Raw genomic sequence first — 18,096 nt, 5'->3', positions numbered from 1 at the left:
TCAGTCTGCATTTAGGAAATTTCAGTAAAATTTAAAACTTTACACAATGATACAACACATGATGAGAAGAAGGCACAATAGAAAGCTGGTTTAAATTTGAGAATTACAGTAAATGGTGTAGTTGTCTTTTACACTGTCAACTACAAAAATCATCTTTATAATATATAACAAATCAATACAATCACAAGGAAAGAACATTAGAGAATGTGTTGAAAATCACAAGAAAAAACAACAAACAACAAAAATTAAAAACACATTTCCCACAGGTTTTGCTAATATGTATCTGCATATTTATTTTCTGGTGAAAAGGTAAACTTCAGCTCACAAAGCAGAACAAATGCCCCAATAAATAATTACATTAATGGAATGCATAACTCCAGTACATTAGTACATTATCTGTCATATTCATTTGTTTGTATCATTATAAACTGAAATTACATCTTAAATGTTGACCATGCAAAATATAAAAAGAGGGCAAAAGAATCTGACACAACCAACACCATGAAAAAAAGAGTTCAGCTGATGCAGCAGCTATGACCCATTTCACAAAATATGACATCGTGACCCACCACTACAACTCTCTACTGGATTCTTCAGCTCTTCTTTCAGATCATCCATTTCTTTCTTGTATTTTTTCTCCAGGTCATTTATTTCTCTCAGACAGGATCCATCTTCAGTCTTCAGCTGATCTATTAATTTAGTCAATTCCTCATTCTGTTTTTTCTCTAACTGATCAACCTGCTCTTCTTGTTCCTTGTTACTACCACGTAAAACTTTCTGTTTGAATTCATCAATTTCTTTCTCATGTCGTTTTTGTATTTCATCCATTTGTTCCTTGCGAGTTTTTTGATGCTTTTCTTTTAGATCCATCTGTTCTTTTTTATGTCTGGATGACAAGACATCCTTTTCTCTTTTCTGATCTTCTTTGCTTTGGGTTGAAATCTTCTTTTCCAAATTTTTAATTTCTTGGTTGTGTTTTTGCTTTAGTTGATCCATTTCCTCCTTTTCTTTACTTTCTTCTTGTTTTTTAAGATTGTCAACCATCTCTTTTTTGTGTTTTTCCTGCAATTTCTTCCTTTCATCCTGATGTTCTTTCTTTTGGCTCAGAAGTAACAGTACTAAATCAGTCAGCTGTATTTTGTGTTTGTCCTGTAGTTCATCCATTTTCTTAAGCTTTTCTTCCTTGTGCTCTGAGAGACCCTTTAATGTCTTATATTGCGTCTTTTCCTCCTGCATCTTTTTCTCATGCTCTTCCTTCAGACTCTTCACTTTCTCCAGGTGTTCTTCTATCAGAGTTGCAAAGTCCTTTTTATTTTTCTCTTTAAACTCATTGAACTCTTCAGCCTTTTTTCTGGCCTCCTCTTCGTAATTTTTCTTCATTTCTTCCATTTTTTTCTCATATTTTTCCTCTAATTCTTTTCTGGTCTTTTCTTCTTCTTCTCTTCTGGTTCGTTCTTCCTCTTTTCTTTCATTCTCATATTTTTCTCTTTTCTGCTCATATTCATCTTGGAGGTTTTTACGTTTTTCTTCCTCCTCATGTCGTCTCTGTTCATTTTCCTGGTATCGTTTCTCCCACCACTCTTTTCGTTCTGTCTCCCAGGCTTGCCGTTTTTCGTTCATCTCTTTTCTAGTTTCCTCCAGCTTTTGGTCAATTGTTTCTTTTTCCTGTGATTCTGTCTCAATTTTTTTCTCCAAAGCTTCCAGTTTTTGTTCCCACTCATGCTGTTGAAATTCTTCCTGCTTTTTCCTCATTCCCTCTTCTTCTCCTCTCTTTTCCTCATCTTTCTTTCTCTGTTCATGCATCTTATTGATGTTTTCCTCCATTTCCTTGAGTTGGTTGTCTCTCTCTTTTTTCACCTGCTCCATTTCTGCGCTCTGTTCTTCCATTTTTCTTCTCATGTCCTCCTTTTCTTCCTCATGTTTTCTTTCTAGTTCCTCCTTTTCTTTCTTCATCTCTTCCTCCTTCTCCTTCAGGATCTTCTCCACTTCTTTCTGTATTGCTGCTTCAGCCTCTTCCAGCATCTCATTAGTGTAGCAGCTTCCTCCATTTTTCTTCACCATGGTGTCAATCTTCTTTATCAACTCTTTGACTTGTGTATGATTTTGGTTATCATCGTTATTAAACACGTGGTATCTTTCTCCACAGTCAGAGATCAACTTCTTAAAGGAATCATCACAGTTGTTTTCAATGTATTCATCAATGGTCAGCTCCCTCTTTAGCAGCTCATCTCCTCTTGTCAAAAGAATGATGGTGAACTTTTCTGAATTTTTCCCAAATCCTTCCTTGATGAGTTTCAGTGTCTCCTTCTCCTCTGGTGTGAATCTTCCGATCTGAATCACCAACAGGAAGACATGTGGACCTGGAGCCAGAAGACTGATACATTTCACCATCTCCTCATTAACCTCTTCATGGGACAAGGTTGTGTCAAACAGACCAGGAGTGTCGACCACAACAACAGGACGACCGTCCACTTCACCCTGAGCTTTCTCACAAAACTTGGTGACTGATGTTTGACATAATTTAGTTACAAACTTTTTTCTTCCCAGTATGGTGTTTCCTGAAGAGCTCTTTCCACTTCCAGTCTTCCCTATCAGCACAATCCTGAGACCTGACCTCTGCTTGTCATCATCACCTGTGAAATGAGAAGACATAAGTTATCTACAAAGTGAAGTGTTCCTTTCAGCTCTGAATGAGCGGTTCATATCATTCATATCTCCATGGAGCGGGTAAGCTCGGTGCTGCTGCCATGTGGTGTCTCCATGTTTTTACGTTCAGTGGCAGCGTCACGGTAGGAAACCACGGAAACTCAGTGGAGACACCGGAGCTGTCGGTAAAACGTGGGTCAGGTAAACAATACGACGTCACCATGACAACATATTGTCATGTGTATTGTTTTGCCTCATGCTGACGGACCACTTGTTTACATAGAGGCTTGTTTATGCCGTTACATGCAGCGGCTGTCTGTCTGCATCCAACCGATTTCACGTGAATGCAGCATGAAAAATACGACTGAGTTGCTTGCGATCTATAACCGCACCACTAGATGGGAGTAAGACTATGGGCTCTACTTTCGTAAACTAGCGCAGGCGCAGCGATAAGGCCTGCGCTCCGCGTTCGCTTCGCCAACGAGGCGTGTCCAGGAGCAGTTTGCAATTTCCCTTCGAAGCGCAGCGGGGCGCATCCCGCCTACTTCCCTCCCACCGGCGCAAATGGCATAGAGGGAGGAGAGAAGGCGTGGAGTGGGTTTGACACAGCCGAGTCAGATCTTCACCAATCAAATGAGCTCCTCTCCTCGCCTTTAAATCCGCCGCGTTTGATTTCACCTGGAAGAGGGAGGCTATTGACTGCCCAGCTCGCAGTGTGCACACGTCACCAAGACCTCACAGGCAGTGTAAGAGACATACAGGCTGAAGATGAGCAGCACGGTGTGTTTGAGTGTGTGTGTGTGTTGCAGAGGGGGTGGTTCACCTGGGAGTGGGCGTGTGTGCGTGCGGAAGTGTGTGTGCGTAAAGGTGGGCACTCACCGGTGACACAGATGAGAGAGAGAGAGAGAGAGTCAGGGTTGGGAGTAGCCGTAATTTTTGTTGACCGCTACTCATTCATTCATTAATCACCCTTTTTTCCTGTTTAATCCGCCAGTCTCATTTTTACATTTATCCATCCTTGCTGCGCTGTGATAGCTCCGTGCTGTTTTGTTTTACAATAAATGCACCAAAAGCATTGTTGGATCTCAGCGTATCTTTATCATAATCTACTATAGCGCGTCACAAATCTACGTACCTGAGGACCCAACCTCACACTCTCAGCGGCTAAAAGGTTTGTGTTTGGAAGCCGCAACAGGCAGGTTTCCACAGCTCCAGGCACATTTAAATGCAATTAATAATCACAATAATCCCTATTCATTTTATCTGAATCAGCACATACACGTATATCTATATCGATTGTCCCGTCACACTGATGACAGATCAAAGGCTGTCGGCATGCGTAATGGAAACTCAGCCTGACTGAATTAACACAGATGAAAGATGAGGATGGATTACTGCTGTGTGACACTACACACTGTGCCATTGCAATGATCTGCTATGTATATTTATTTATTTACTTATTGATTTATTAGGGGCCAGCGCCGCATCGTCACGCGACCATAACAAATAAAACTGAAAACAAATAAACTATCATCTCTCACAGCAAACCACAACCAGCCTCAGCATCAGATAGTGAGCAGATATTCACATCTCCCATCTCAGGTCAATTCTAAAGAAAAAAGAAAAAGAGAGACGCTCCGTGATGCCTCCTTTACGCACAGCTGTTTGTTTATGTTGTGATCTGTGCACACGGGTTTAAATATAGGTTACTAAATATGAGTGTCTTTATTGATTTATTGAGCTGCATCGTCACGCGACCATAACAAATAAAACTGAAAACAAATAAACTATCATCTCTCACAGCAAGTGAGACGGGAGGAAACTGATGTTCTGGTCCGGTCCAAGCTGGCAGTGTCCGGTCGCGCGAACAGACCTCACGGGCTGATGATGCAAAAGTAGTCTGGGAGGGAGGAGGTTATGATGTTATCCAGGTTTGCTCTGACATATTGAGAGCTGTTGCCCAGTAAAAAAAAAAAAAAAAAACACACACACACCTTTTCCATTAATAAAGACACTCATATTTAGTAACCTATATTTAAACCCGTGTGCACAGATCACAACATAAACAAACAGCCGTGCGTAAAGGAGGCATCATGGAGCGTCTCTCTTTTTCTTTTTTCTTTAGAAATTACCTGAATGGGAGATGTGAATATCTGCTCACTATGATGCCGAGGCTGGTTGTGGTTTGCTGTGAGAGATGATAGTTTATTTGTTTTCAGTTTTATTTGTTATGGTCGCGTGATGATGCGGCGCTGCCCTCTAATAAATCAATAAGTAAATAAATAAATAAATAAATAGCTGATCATCGCAATGGCACAATGTGTAGTGTCCACACCTGCTCTTGGAACATCCACAGCTGCTTTTTTGTCCAGTACCTGGTTTCATCTGTGTTAATTCAGTCAGGCTGAGTTTCCATTACGCAAGCCTTTGATCTGTCATAGATATTCGTGTATGTGCTGCAGATACAATAAATAGGGATTATTGTGATTATTATTATTATTATTATTAATTGCATTTAAATGTGCCTGGAACTGTGGAAACCTGCCTGTGAGGTCTTGGTGACGTGGGCGCACTGCGTGCTGGGCAGTCAAATTGCCACTACGCTGGCTGCGCTTCGCCTTGCGCTGAGATTAGACCAGGTTGGAGCTGGCGAGCTTTCGGCGCACTCTCCGCGCGGTCTATCTGCAACAAATTGTCACTGCGCCACGGCGAATCTGTCGACACCTCCCCCTGCTGCGCGACCACTCCCATCTCGGCGCACAGCAGTCTACCAATTTACCGAATCCGCTGCGCACCTTGTTGCACTGGAGGAAAATGCCACTGCGCCAGCTGCGCCAGGGCTCGCCTCGCTGCGCCCCCATGAGTTGCGCCAGGAAAATAGGGCCCTATATTCTGAAATGACTCATATTTCACCCAAGAACCTGAATACAAGTTCACTTAAACTTAAACCGTATCGATACTAGTCAAAATTTAGGCTTGGTCCAAAATATTAGTTTCTGACCTAAAAAATGTTTTTGGGCTGTAAAACCTACACACTTACTGACACAGCCATGCAAGTTCACATGCAATGTCGGGGAGGGAGTGGGTTCACATGATATTGAGCACATAACTCTAATGTTATCCCTTATTGGTGAAAGTGATGCTGTTACAACCATCCCCAGTCTTCCCTAATAATTAATAATTATAATGGCGTTATACAATGATACGTTGTTTAATTTTTCAGCTCATAGACCAGAGCGGCATCTCTATGCAAATGAGAATGACTGATGCATCCTGGGTAATTTAGGTGCAGCACCCGGCATTTTTAAATTGCACTCAGTGGCTTTTTGTGTTTTGATGGAGCGTAGACTAACTAACAATCAATTTGAATGTTTTATTTTGTGTTTCTTTTGTAGCACTATGTCTCATAATTATTTTGACACCCTCTTTGAAACCCACCGTTCACGCCATCTTGAAAAATTACAATTAATTAATCTACGGTATGCTCATTTAGCCTCCCACAGTGATCAATGACCCCACACAGTGGCCAGAAATGTCTGACCCAGACATCTACACGTATTTGGTGGAATCACCGGGAGGTTTTGGCTAAGTGTTGTCTGTAAATAGCCTGTTAAAGGGATAGTTCACCCTAGAATGATATTTCGCTCATTATCTACTCACCCTCATGTTGACTAAGGGCTGGAAGAAGTTTCGGAGCCCACCGTCCCTTCTCTGAGTTACAGGGGGTCTTAGCGTAGCAGTGCATTTCAATGCCATGGTAGCAAAGGGACACCAGAGCTCTTCGTAAAAAAAACACACACAAAAAAACATCCAAATACCTCCATGATGCTCGTATGTAATGTCCGTCTTGTGCTGAAGCCCCAAATTGCGGAATTGTCCCGAAAAAAATTAAATAAGTCCACATTCCAAGCATGTTTGTAGCATTAGCTCCCAGTGTTGTTGTCCGGTCTTCCGCTGCCAGCGCGCATGCGCAAGAGCACATGAGAGCACTGAGACCGACTCGAGTCTCAGTGCGAACATTGCGCATGCGCGCTGGCAGCGGAAGACCGGACAACAACACTGGGAGCTAATGCTACAAACATGCTTGGAATGTGGACTTATTTAATTTTTTTTGGGACAATTCCGCAATTTGGGGCTTCAGCACAAGACGGACATTACATACGAGCATCATGGAGGTATTTGGATGTTTTTTTGTGTGTGTTTTTTTTACGAAGAGCTCTGGTGTCCCTTTGCTACCATGGCATTGAAATGCACTGCTACGCTAAGACCCCCTGTAACTCAGAGAAGGGACGGTGGGCCCCGAAACTTCTTCCAGCCCTTAGTCAACATGAGGGTGAGTAGATAATGAGCGAAATATCATTCTAGGGTGAACTATCCCTTTAATAGACAACTTGTTGTTAGTTAGTTTGTCAAGACAGTTAGGCTGAACTTTTCAATGGAGGGATGCCGGGCGCTGCCCCTACATTACCCAGGATGCCTCAGTCACTCTCATTTGCATAAAGGAATTGTACGTTTACGTTTCCATGGTTTTCAGTCGTTGTCATAGTTGCGGTAAACGCATGGATCTATTAACGCTGGCTTTTAACACGGATGTCAATTTGTGTGATATCCACTGTTAAAAGCTGCTGTAATGATTCATGCGCTTTACAGATTTTCATTGAAAAAAAAAATCCATGCATTTGCCGTGACTACCGAAACCATGGAAACGTAAACATAAAATTCCACCGGAAGAGCAAAACCGGCAAAACAGGCTTACATTTTTGACGTTCAGAAAAAGGTGGATACACACGTTTGTTTTCATTTGGGTCCAAACGCCACACCACTGACAGAGCGTCATGTTTCCATGACGACTGACCGGAAAAGATTAGCAGTACGTCATGTTTATATGACCCCCGATCGTAAAAATAAAACTCTGAGAAGTAACACTAAACTTTAATATCAGAGACACACATACGCATGCCTACACAAGTACGCAGGTTACTTGAAGCGCTGCTCAACGGGCCGCTCCAGTTAGACTGTAGCCGAGCTAACGGAGCTAACGCAGACGGAGCTAACAGGTAAACAGATACACATGTGGTCAGAGCGGTGCCTAGACTCAGTTGGTGATAATGTCGGCATTTTCAGCAGGTTTTTGCTTATATTTATACAGTCTCTATTCTATGGTATCATCACAACATCCTGCAAATTAGAGATGCGTGGATAGGCAATTATTTCATCCGCAACCGCATCACAAAAGTCGTCATCCAGCCGCCATCCACCCGAACCAACATTTTTTCAAAACCACACCATCCACCTGTTGTTAATATGGACGATGCAAGGCATGTATATATTTTTCCTAACTGGTTCAACCGCCGCCACCCGCCCAAATCTAATTAAAACATATTTTTTCGTCATGTTTCATCATTGTCATTGTTGTAGGTCTGTGGACGGCCTGGTTGTACATTAAAGGTGTTCAGAAATGGTCGTTTGTCCTGTTTGTCGTGCCGAGTTTCCACGAGTTGCCGCACGAGTTACCCAAGTAAGGAAAACAAATTTGATTGGTTATTATCGAGCGGGCGAGATATTCAAAGCTTGGGGTGAGACCAAGCTCGGTGTGTGTGTCTCAGATGTTTGACTGACGGATGAGAGACCTAATATCAGCTGCTAACTGATGAATCGGGAGCAGGGTGACGCATAATTCGTGTGCCTGTATTATCCAAAAAAAGAATACCACACTTTCACTCCGGATTTACTCGAAAATAGAATTTTGCATAAAGTTTGGGCTCCATCGTCTGATAGATGAGTTATTAGACTAATGTTAAGACCCACAGTGGGCTCAAATTCAATTTTCTTTTCTGTACACCTTTACATATGACAACAATCTACTATATTCTTTATATAGTGCTATGCGCTAAGAAGGCAAGACATGAGCAAGAAACACATTTGAATTAAAAAAAATAATATAACTCATATTTTAAAAATGTTTAGCTTGCAAAACTTACACATGATCTTGCTGATCTCTATCTGTCTCCGCAGTTCAGCTTGTTGCTTGTTGATCTGTTTCTCTTGTTGTATGATCTTTTCAATTTGGGCATGTGCAAATGTCTCTGTTGTATAACAGTAAGTTTTGTCCTTACTCTGTCTCATCTTGTCCACAGTGTCCAACAGCTCAGGGATCTGCTGTTTGTCCTTGATGTTGACAACAACAGATCTTCCTCCACAGCTCTGACAGAGCTCCTGGATGTCTCTGTTTCCTCTGACAAAGTTAACAACAGCTGGAGCTGTAGGATCTGACTCAATGAACAGGATCATGGTGAAGTCATTGACTCTCCAGCTGAATGTGTTCTGGATGGTTTCTAACTCTCCTTTGTCATCATCAGTGAGGGGGCCCACAGGTAGGACCAGGATGAAGCCATGGACGCCCTCAGGATCACAGAGGGAGATACACCTGAGTGATTCCTCCATCACTTCCTCCTGAGGTTTTCCATACAAGGCAGGAAGCTCCACCAGGGAAACCTGACGTCCACACACCTCTCCCTGATGTTTAACACACTCTGATGAGCTGGAGACTGAATGAAGCTCTGTCTGACCTAAAATGGCCTCAGCTGCTGAAGTCTTCCCTGCTCCTCTCCTCCCACACAGAACCAGGTTCAGAGCTGCTTTCATGTGGTCACTTTGATTTGCTGTTTCTTCAATCTTCTCCATCAAGGATCCATAGTCTCCTAACAGCCAGTAGTGTCTTCCTCTACAGTCTCGAAGGAGTTCATTAAGAGTGACAGTCATTTCAGTAATCTCATGTGTTAGGACGACCATCGAGTGTTTAAAAGCATCTTGACCAAACAAACTCAGGATGAAGTTTAGAGTTTTTCTGTTCTCCTCAGTGAAGTCAGAAGGCTTCACCAACAGCAACAGAACATTTGGTCCAGGAGAACAAAGAGTCACACACTTCTTCACCTCCTCTATCAGTGCTTCCACAGTCAGACTGAACATGTCTGGAGTTTTCACCACTGTTACTGGTTTTCCTCTCCACTCTCGACTGTAGGCCACACACTGTCTGGTTGGTGACTGTTTTTGGGGGTGAAAGACTTGGTTTGCAATGATCAGGTTACCAAGTTTGCTCTTTTTGTCTTCACTTTTCCCCAGCAGAACAATCCTGAGACCAGACGCTGAAACACAACAGAGACAAAGATAAAATGTTTTCAGTACACAGATGAAACACATTTACCCTCACGAGGAAGTCGTCTGATTGCTCCTCATGCCCAATCAGTCAGTTTAGTCATTTAATCAGTTAAATGTGATGTATCATATTATTAACAAGTAACTCAGTCAACCAGCATAAAACACAACATGAGGTCTAAACCTTCACCTCATCTTGGCTGATTTTAAAACCATATTTGACAAAAACGCCAAACACATGATTTCAGCTGGATTCATTTTACTGTAACACACTGTTTCAAGTTAGTTTTCAAAAAGTCAAAGACAATGACGGCCCCGTCACAAGAACATCCATGCAGTTGAAATAAATAAAATGTACAACAAACCTGGGGTCCCTCAGTAAGTCAATGTCAACTTTATGTGAAAAGAGTGGCTTTACAGAGACCAAAAACAAACAAATCATAGTCAATGTAACTGTTATCTGACTTGTGCCATCGAACCACAATGCCCCCCTTGAAACCAAAAGCCCTCCCACTGGGTGTAACCTATTCATGACAGAAAAACACAAAATATCTTGTAATTTAACTTTTCTTTCAATGCATAAAATGTAATGTTTTATACAAACAGACTCCTGGTTTCTTACTGTAACACTGACCTTTTTTACGTAAACAACTTAATTTTGAAGAAAAACAGGTAAATTGATTGGCATTGATAATGACTGTTACTTACTGGGCACAGGGGTTTTCCACAAGTATGACACTAACCCTGACCCTGTGAATAGACAACATAATTAATTTGTAGCTCCATGTTCTAAATCAATCACCAAATGTTGAGTGTGAGTGTGTGTGTGTGTGTGTGTGTGTGTGTGTGTGTGTGTGTGTGTGTGTGTGTGTGTGTGTGTGTGTGTGTGTGTGAGAGAGAGAGAGAGAGAGAGAGAGAGAGAGAGATTTAATTTTCTTGTTAGAATTGTTTCACTTACCAACAGCTTTAACAGCACTCATAATATAATGTGTTCCTTGTTGTTCTGGCCTTAGTTGATGATCTGGTAGATTTGATGCTGCATCCTCATATCTTTCATAGGAAACATGTTCTCCATTGTTTTCCTTTGCAGTTTGACCCAGTCGTGTTAACAGCTCTGTACGGTCCAGATTCTCCTGCTTCAAGTATCTGTTTCTACATTTTATGATCATGTGATTTAATGGTGGATGGTTCATGTAGTTTTCACCTGAACTCTCCTCTCTGGGTGTCGATATCAGTATCAGTGAACGATCAAATGTATCTTCACTGTAGAGTGTCAGGACTCTGCAGAGCCTCAGTCTTTGTTCCTCAGTGAAGTCTTGAGGCTGTAGAACCAGCAGGAACACATGAGGTCCAGGATCAGAGAGTCTCACATAGTCCTTTATAAACCCTGTCAGTTTGTCTCCAGAGATGTTTGGATCCAGCAGATCTGGAGTGTTGATGACAGTTATTTCTTTCTCCTTTTCTGGTACACTGACTCTCACACAGCAGTCAGGTGGTTTGTTGAACACAGTTTCTCTCAGTATCAAGTTCCCCACTTCATTCCTCTCAGACCAGCTGTTCCCCAGCAGAACAACCCTCAGCTCAGACACTGAGGAGAAAAACAATCAACAACAATATGTTCAGTGTTGTGTCCATTAATGTATTTGTTATGGCTCAGACATCATCCCCTTTATAATCATCTCATTTGGTAAAAAAAAAAAAAAAAAACTAAACTAAACAAAAATCTGCAAGTCAGTCTTTAAACAGAGCTCTAATAATATACTTTTCATTCAGTAAATTACAAAATGAACAGACCCCCTACACCCAACCTGCATATGCTTGAATATAATCTTGCCATATTTCTGTCAGGGAGACTGCTCGAGTGCACAGCCTCTAAACCCAGCTTGTTGTAAGTAGTTTGCCTTGTGATCCAACAGAGGGCGCATTAACCTGTGGCACTTCGACTTATCAGTAATCTAAGCACCAGTGGCTATAAGTGTTTTGGTCTCTGTAAAATGGAGGATACAAATCAGAAAGACATTCTGAGTGGGTCATCTCAACATCAAAACATCAGTGAAGCAGAGTGTGATATTATTTTAGGTTCTACACTGTAGATGGTAAAGTAATTCAAACAGAGTAGATGCTGTAAGAGGAGTTGAACAAACTCACTGTAAGGTGGCAGAAATTCAAAGCTCTTGCTGCGCTTCAGGGGCTGCACATCTGTAAAACAGACAGAAGTAAAAAGTCACTCATAAAAACAATAAATAAAAATATGTTTCTGTAAAGTCTCCTCATCTGCAAAATTGCACAACAACAATATGTACATTAAACATTACAAACAAAATAATACTTAAATATAAAGAAACATGCTCTCATTATGGGATTCGTTATGCTGTTAATGTAAGAGAAACTGTCACATGTGATTCATTTTGACTCCCAGCTTCTATCTAACACTGCCACCGGCTGTGGATGGGAGCTCACCTGTTGCTACGGCCTCCATCATGTCATTCAGCAGGAGACATCAACGACCTGGAGACACACACATGTTTATAGACATGGGGTTAATAAAGGTTCAAAACATATCTGCTGAACAACTTTGAACAATGTGACAGTGAGTCTCTCCCTCTATTGTCTAAAGGCAAACTATTGCCCCAAAACTAACGGCATCAATTAGCACTGACATGACTGAATTAGGAAAAGCCATTTATAATTATTTACCAGTTAGAGATTGAGTATGTTGTAGTAATGTTGAAACTTTAAAATTGTAAGTTTGTATTGCACCACCATTGTACCTTAAAGTTAAAGATGGAACAGAATAGTTACCACTTTCCTACTAAATCATGACATTTAGTGTTACCATTAAAAAAGTGTTATAGCCATTATAACCATAGTAGATTATCTTGGTTAATTAATGTTGTTAATTTACTGTAACTCAGGTTAAGCACTGTCCACATCAAATTCAAATTTTATTTATTTATATGACACCTTTCATGCTAAAAGCAGCAACACAAAGTGCCGCACAGAGGCTAAAAACAACAAAGAAAGAGAACAAAACAAGGAGAAACAACCCCAACCCCCCAACCCCCACAAATACACACAGTGACATAGAGACAGACACATAGAGGCATACCAACACACATACCCTACACACACTCACAAGCTTGCACACCCACACACTAGCTGTCATTAGTGACGGGAGAGGGGAAGCCACCTTTGGGGGCCAACCACACTGAGAGGGCTCCCGGCCCACGACTAGGGAGCGCTGCCACAGAGGCAGCCCCGACCCAGGCAGACAGGAGGCCCCACACCAAGGTACGGAGCCCTCTAGCCACCCGGGCCAGAGCCATCCATGGGACAGCATTGGTAGACGACCAGAGCAACTCCCAGTGTAGCAGACCCCCAGGAGGAAACACTGGAGATAAAAACTAACAAGACTATTAAGACAGTAAAAGCTAAACACAGCAACAGTAAGATAAGATAGAAAGTATAAGATAAGATAAAAGGTATAAAATTCATAGAGAATAAAAATAGCCTAAAATAAGTTAAATAAAAAATTAAAAAAAATATATAAAATCAGATGAAATCGTATAGAATAAAAAACTAAACATAATACAAAGCCTGATTAAAAGGAATACAGAAATAAAAGAAATCAATTAAAAGCCTGATTAAAAAGATGGGTCGGTAGCACTACATAATACGGCCCGCGACTTACAGCGTACCTACCGCTCTCTTGCCGCGTAGGTTGCCGCTTATTTCACTCAACTCCAGGACAACTACATTGTAGTTGCAGGACAATTACAGTGTATTTGCACTCTAAGGAGGGAATAACAAAGAATACTTTATAATACAGCCCGCTACCTTGTAGTTACTGGGTAACTCCAGGACAACTACATTGTAGTTGCAGGACAATTACAGTGTATTTGCACACTAAGGAGGGAATAACAAAGAATACTTTATAATACAGCCCGCTACCTTGTAGTTACTGGGTAACTCCAGGACAACTACATTGTAGTTGCAGGACAATTACAGTGTATTTGCACTCTAAGGAGGGAATAACAAAGAATACTTTATAATACAGCCCGCTACTTTGTAGGTACTGGGTAACTCCGGGACAACTACATTGTAGTTGCAGGACAATTACAGTGTACTTGCACACTAAGGAGGGAATAACAAAGAATACTTTATAATACAGCCCGCTACCTTGTAGTTACTGGGTAACTCCAGGACAACTACATTGTAGTTGCAGGACAATTACAGTGTATTTGCACTCTAAGGAGGGAATAACAAAGAATACTTTATAATACAGCCCGTTACCCTCTAGTTACTGGGTAACTCTAAGACAAGTACAGTGTAGGTGCAGACTAAGGAGGGGTAACAGTGCTCACTTACAGTACTTACTGTACTTAAAGTTTATGAATGATGATGGATGTGGATGTGTCATGTGTTTTCTGGTTAATAAATAATAAAAACATTTTCTAACTCTCCGAATGACTCATTATTGTGGATGTTTTACTGTATAGCCTAGTTTGTGTTTTGCCCTTGGATGACAGAACTAGACTTTCATAGATGTGCATTTTAGAGAGGTAAGTTTACTACCAGAAAGCCTGTTACTGTATTGGAAAATGTCCACACTCTATAGCCTACCCATTTCTCACCTATTCCAAACCATACAATTAAATAATGAATAATAAATCTCTGAAATAGAGGTGAAATGTCACTGCTGACACTTTTGGAAAACATGGATTGCAACTGTGCTCATATTGTACAGTAGACTATTTAATTTCTAATGTACCTGGCAGGAGTTACACTGTAAGTCCGGGCAAAGTAGGACGTAATTGTACGGGAGTTACGCTCTAAGACACAACCTGTAAAATGCGGGGTAATTAGTGGCGGAGTGAGCGAGAGTTACTGTGTAATGTGGTGTTACGTGCCAAGACGCAGCCTAGTTAAACTGTAAAACAGCGAGAGTTACCCTGTACTTCTGTGGAAGTTGGTGTGAAGCAGGATGTAAATTACGCACTAAGACGCAGCCTAGTTACACTGTAAATGCACGGGGGAAACGGGGGAAAGTGAGCTGCAGTTACTCAGTACTTGTGTGAAATAAGCGGCAACCTACGCGGCAAGAGAGCGGTAGGTACGCTGTAAGTCGCGGGCTGTATTATGTAGTGTGGGGCTTGAGCCTCTTCTTTAAAACATCAACATTCTCTGCGGCATCAGTCAGGAACTAGACATGTTCACTGTGTTTTCCCCCTTGATATGTTTAACCTTGGCGTGGTGAGTGCTCTGCTTGTGCTTTGTGTGTGTGATGACAAGCTCTCTGCAGATGTGTAAATCATCAATGTACAGGAAGTCATAGGCTACTTGTCTGACAGTTTTAAAGAAGTCTGTTGTTTTTAGCCTATGTACCGTACCTGTTCTCATCATCCGCTAATTTTAGTTTAAAGGTCAAAGTCAGTGAGACCTCTCTCACTGAAAACTTTTTTTAGGCTTTTAGTTAATGTGTTAAATTGTTTTATTCATTGTATTTTTATGTTTTACTGTTGTATTTTATTTTATTGTGAAGCACTTTGTGATTTTTATCTGTGAAAATTGCTATAACCTTACTTAGGCTACTTACCCACAAATAACAAAACCTTTATAGTACAGTCTATGAACATAACCAATTAAAATTAAGGCAAAGCAATTTTATTTGTATAGCTCGTTTTTACAAACAGTTTGTCTCAAAGGGCTTTACATTAACCACGGCAAAGCACAAATATCAAACATCGATGTGTGCACATTTTATCATGAATTGATAACAGTCATACATTAAATTAGTTAAAACAGGATCTAACAAAAACACTTTTCTGAAAAACATATTTTTTCCCAAACAGGACTAACACACTAATTCATGTGACGTATTCGCAAAGACGATTCAAACTCATAAATTTCACTTGTTACATCAGCCATCTCTCTGCTCGGTTCGTTTACTCAGACACACAATCCTCAACTTTAGGAATTATAGTCTAATCACAATCAAATTAGACATTCCTGCATCAATTGCACATTAAATAAACATTCTAAGTTGTTTTATTGTTTTGTGTAAAGTGCATTAACTCATCTTCCTTATTTATCACGACACGAAATGGCGGATTTGATTTGTTGCAAATGTCTGATCAATTTTCGTTATAATCGGCAATTTAACTCATTTACCGCTGTCACATTCATTTAACTCAGTGTTTCCGTCCTCAACGGTCAAAGTCACGGCAGTAAATTAATATGCTGTATTTTATTTTATAATCTGTTTGCGTTTACTTACCAAAAGAACATAACTGCGTCAGACATCCTCCACACAAAAAAAAAGTGTACGCGCGCGGGGATGGGGACGGTACTTTCCGAACTGTGAGGAGACGGAAGCTAAATCATTTCCCCACACATAGACATAAGAAGCCTATGTGACTGAAGGTGGGCGTGGGCTGCATTCATTCAGCTAAGGTGGAACAATGATTGGGTTTGATAGGCTTTAAGGCTTTGCAAAGCAACATATGGCTCATGCATCAAAATAAATGCGTTTTTATTAGCAAGGACCACGCCACAACAACGAGCCATTAGATGATTAAATGGGATGAATGAATGATAGGCTATTGTACGGATTGGTAAAGGTGAGGGAAGGTTGGTGTCAGCGCGTCTGGTCTGGGAGGATGAACTGGAGACCGGCGAAGGGGGTTCCGTCCGAGCTGGTTTCATGCCTCCCAGAAGATGACTTACCCCTCCCCTCCTCTCCTCTCCTTCCCTCTCCTCCTCTCTCCTCTCCTTCCCTCTCCTCTCCTCTCCTCCTCTCTCCTCTCCTTCCCTCTCCTCTCCTCTCCTCCTCTCTCCTCTCCTCTCCTCTCCTCTCCTTCCCTCTCCTCTCCTCTCTCCTCCCCTCTCCTCTCCTCTCCTCTCCTTCCCTCTCCTCTCCTCCTCTCTCCTCTCCTTCCCTCTCCTCTCCTCCTCTCTCCTCTCCTCTCCTTCCCTCTCCTCTCCTCCTCTCTCCTCTCCTCTCCTTCCCTCTCCTCTCCTTCCCTCTCCTCTCCTTCCCTCTCCTCTCCTCTCCTCTCCTTCCCTCTCCTCTCCTTTCCTCTCCTCTCCTCTCCTCTCCTCCTCTCTCCTCCCCTCTCCTCCTCTCCTCAGTATATTTTTGAACTGTCATTTTCTGTTGTACTTTGTAGTTTGGCCTTGGTGTCTCGCACTCTCTCTGTGTTTCCGCAGATCCACCGGAGCTCCATCTCTCTGCACCAGCCGCCGCCTGCATCGCCCCTCCCACTCTTTCCCCTGCTGTTAGACCGGCCTCCCCTCCCTTCCCATGGACCAGTCTACCACCCAGTCCTCCCATCGAGCTGGCCAGCCATTAGATTCGATCGATTAGATCGGGATTAGCCTATACCCTGACACCAAATATATTTCTTAGAATAAATACATTTAAAAAAAAAAACATAAATAAAAAGGACAGGAGCTCAGGGAGTCCAGTCCAGGGAAAGACAGGACAAGTTTGATATCATATCAGCATAGCTCTGCTTTCTCCTGGCTAGATTTTCTGGGATTCTCGTTTTGTCATGTTATTTCCTCAACAGTCATATGCTTAAACACTTTTTCCGAGTTGTCTGCCAAATAATCAGTCAAGTAGGCTACTGTACGTCTTATCAAAAGAGACGAGACTAAAACAACACTTCGGTAAAGATATTCACAGTCTCGAACTTCCGGGATCAATAAATCTGAGGTGAAACATTTTTCAAACACAAATGATGCCTATATCCCACCGTAGACTACGAGCTACAAGGACCAAAACCCTGATTTTTACAAAAATACACCGCCCTCCGAGCTGGACGGACATGGATCAAGATCTCTATGCGCAGCAGGCAGCTGGACGAGTACGCAAGGACCGTCTGCAAATTGCAATACAAGAGACGCTGCAAACAAAAATCAATAACTCCACTGTTATAAAGTACAGAGACTCTGAAACTACACACATCAAGGGTCTCCTCATGGTCATACTACAGCAGCTGATCTTAAGGTGGGGGTGGAGGGGGGGTAGTTAGTTATGGGGGCCCTGAGCAGCTGCTCAGGTCATGCTCTGCTCCTGATCACCTCATAGGTGCATGTGAACTGGCAATAAATGATTCAAATGAGGTCATGAGGAGAGCCTTGATTTGTGTAGTGATTTTTGAGTCTCTGTACTGTATAACAGTGAATTAATTAATATAGGAAGATATTAAAAATGATATTAAAAATGTCAACAATACATCTTCAAATATATAAATCTGTTATTGTACACTCTTCCCATAAAAAAAAGTTAAA

General features: G+C 41.7%; 1 protein-coding gene across 1 annotated transcript; it reads right to left on the bottom strand.

The window, feature by feature from the left end:
- LOC310991884 (GTPase IMAP family member 8-like) lies at positions 1-16,104 on the bottom strand (the record flags this gene model as incomplete). Its single annotated transcript, XM_083979815.1, has 6 exons — positions 16,079-16,104; positions 12,262-12,309; positions 11,950-12,000; positions 8,628-9,791; positions 1,200-2,633; positions 1-5 (listed from the first exon to the last, which is right to left on the bottom strand). The coding sequence occupies exons 2-6, from the start codon at positions 12,281-12,283 to the stop codon at positions 1-3; spliced, it is 2,676 nt and encodes an 891-aa protein (XP_083835941.1). The 5' UTR covers positions 12,284-12,309; positions 16,079-16,104.
- Positions 16,105-18,096: the final 1,992 nt, after the last annotated feature.

The sequence above is a fragment of the Trachurus trachurus genome (assembly GCF_905171665.1).
Source record: "Trachurus trachurus genome assembly, chromosome: 9".
NCBI lineage: Eukaryota > Metazoa > Chordata > Actinopteri > Carangiformes > Carangidae > Trachurus > Trachurus trachurus.
This window is presented reverse-complemented; position numbering and strand designations above follow the sequence as displayed.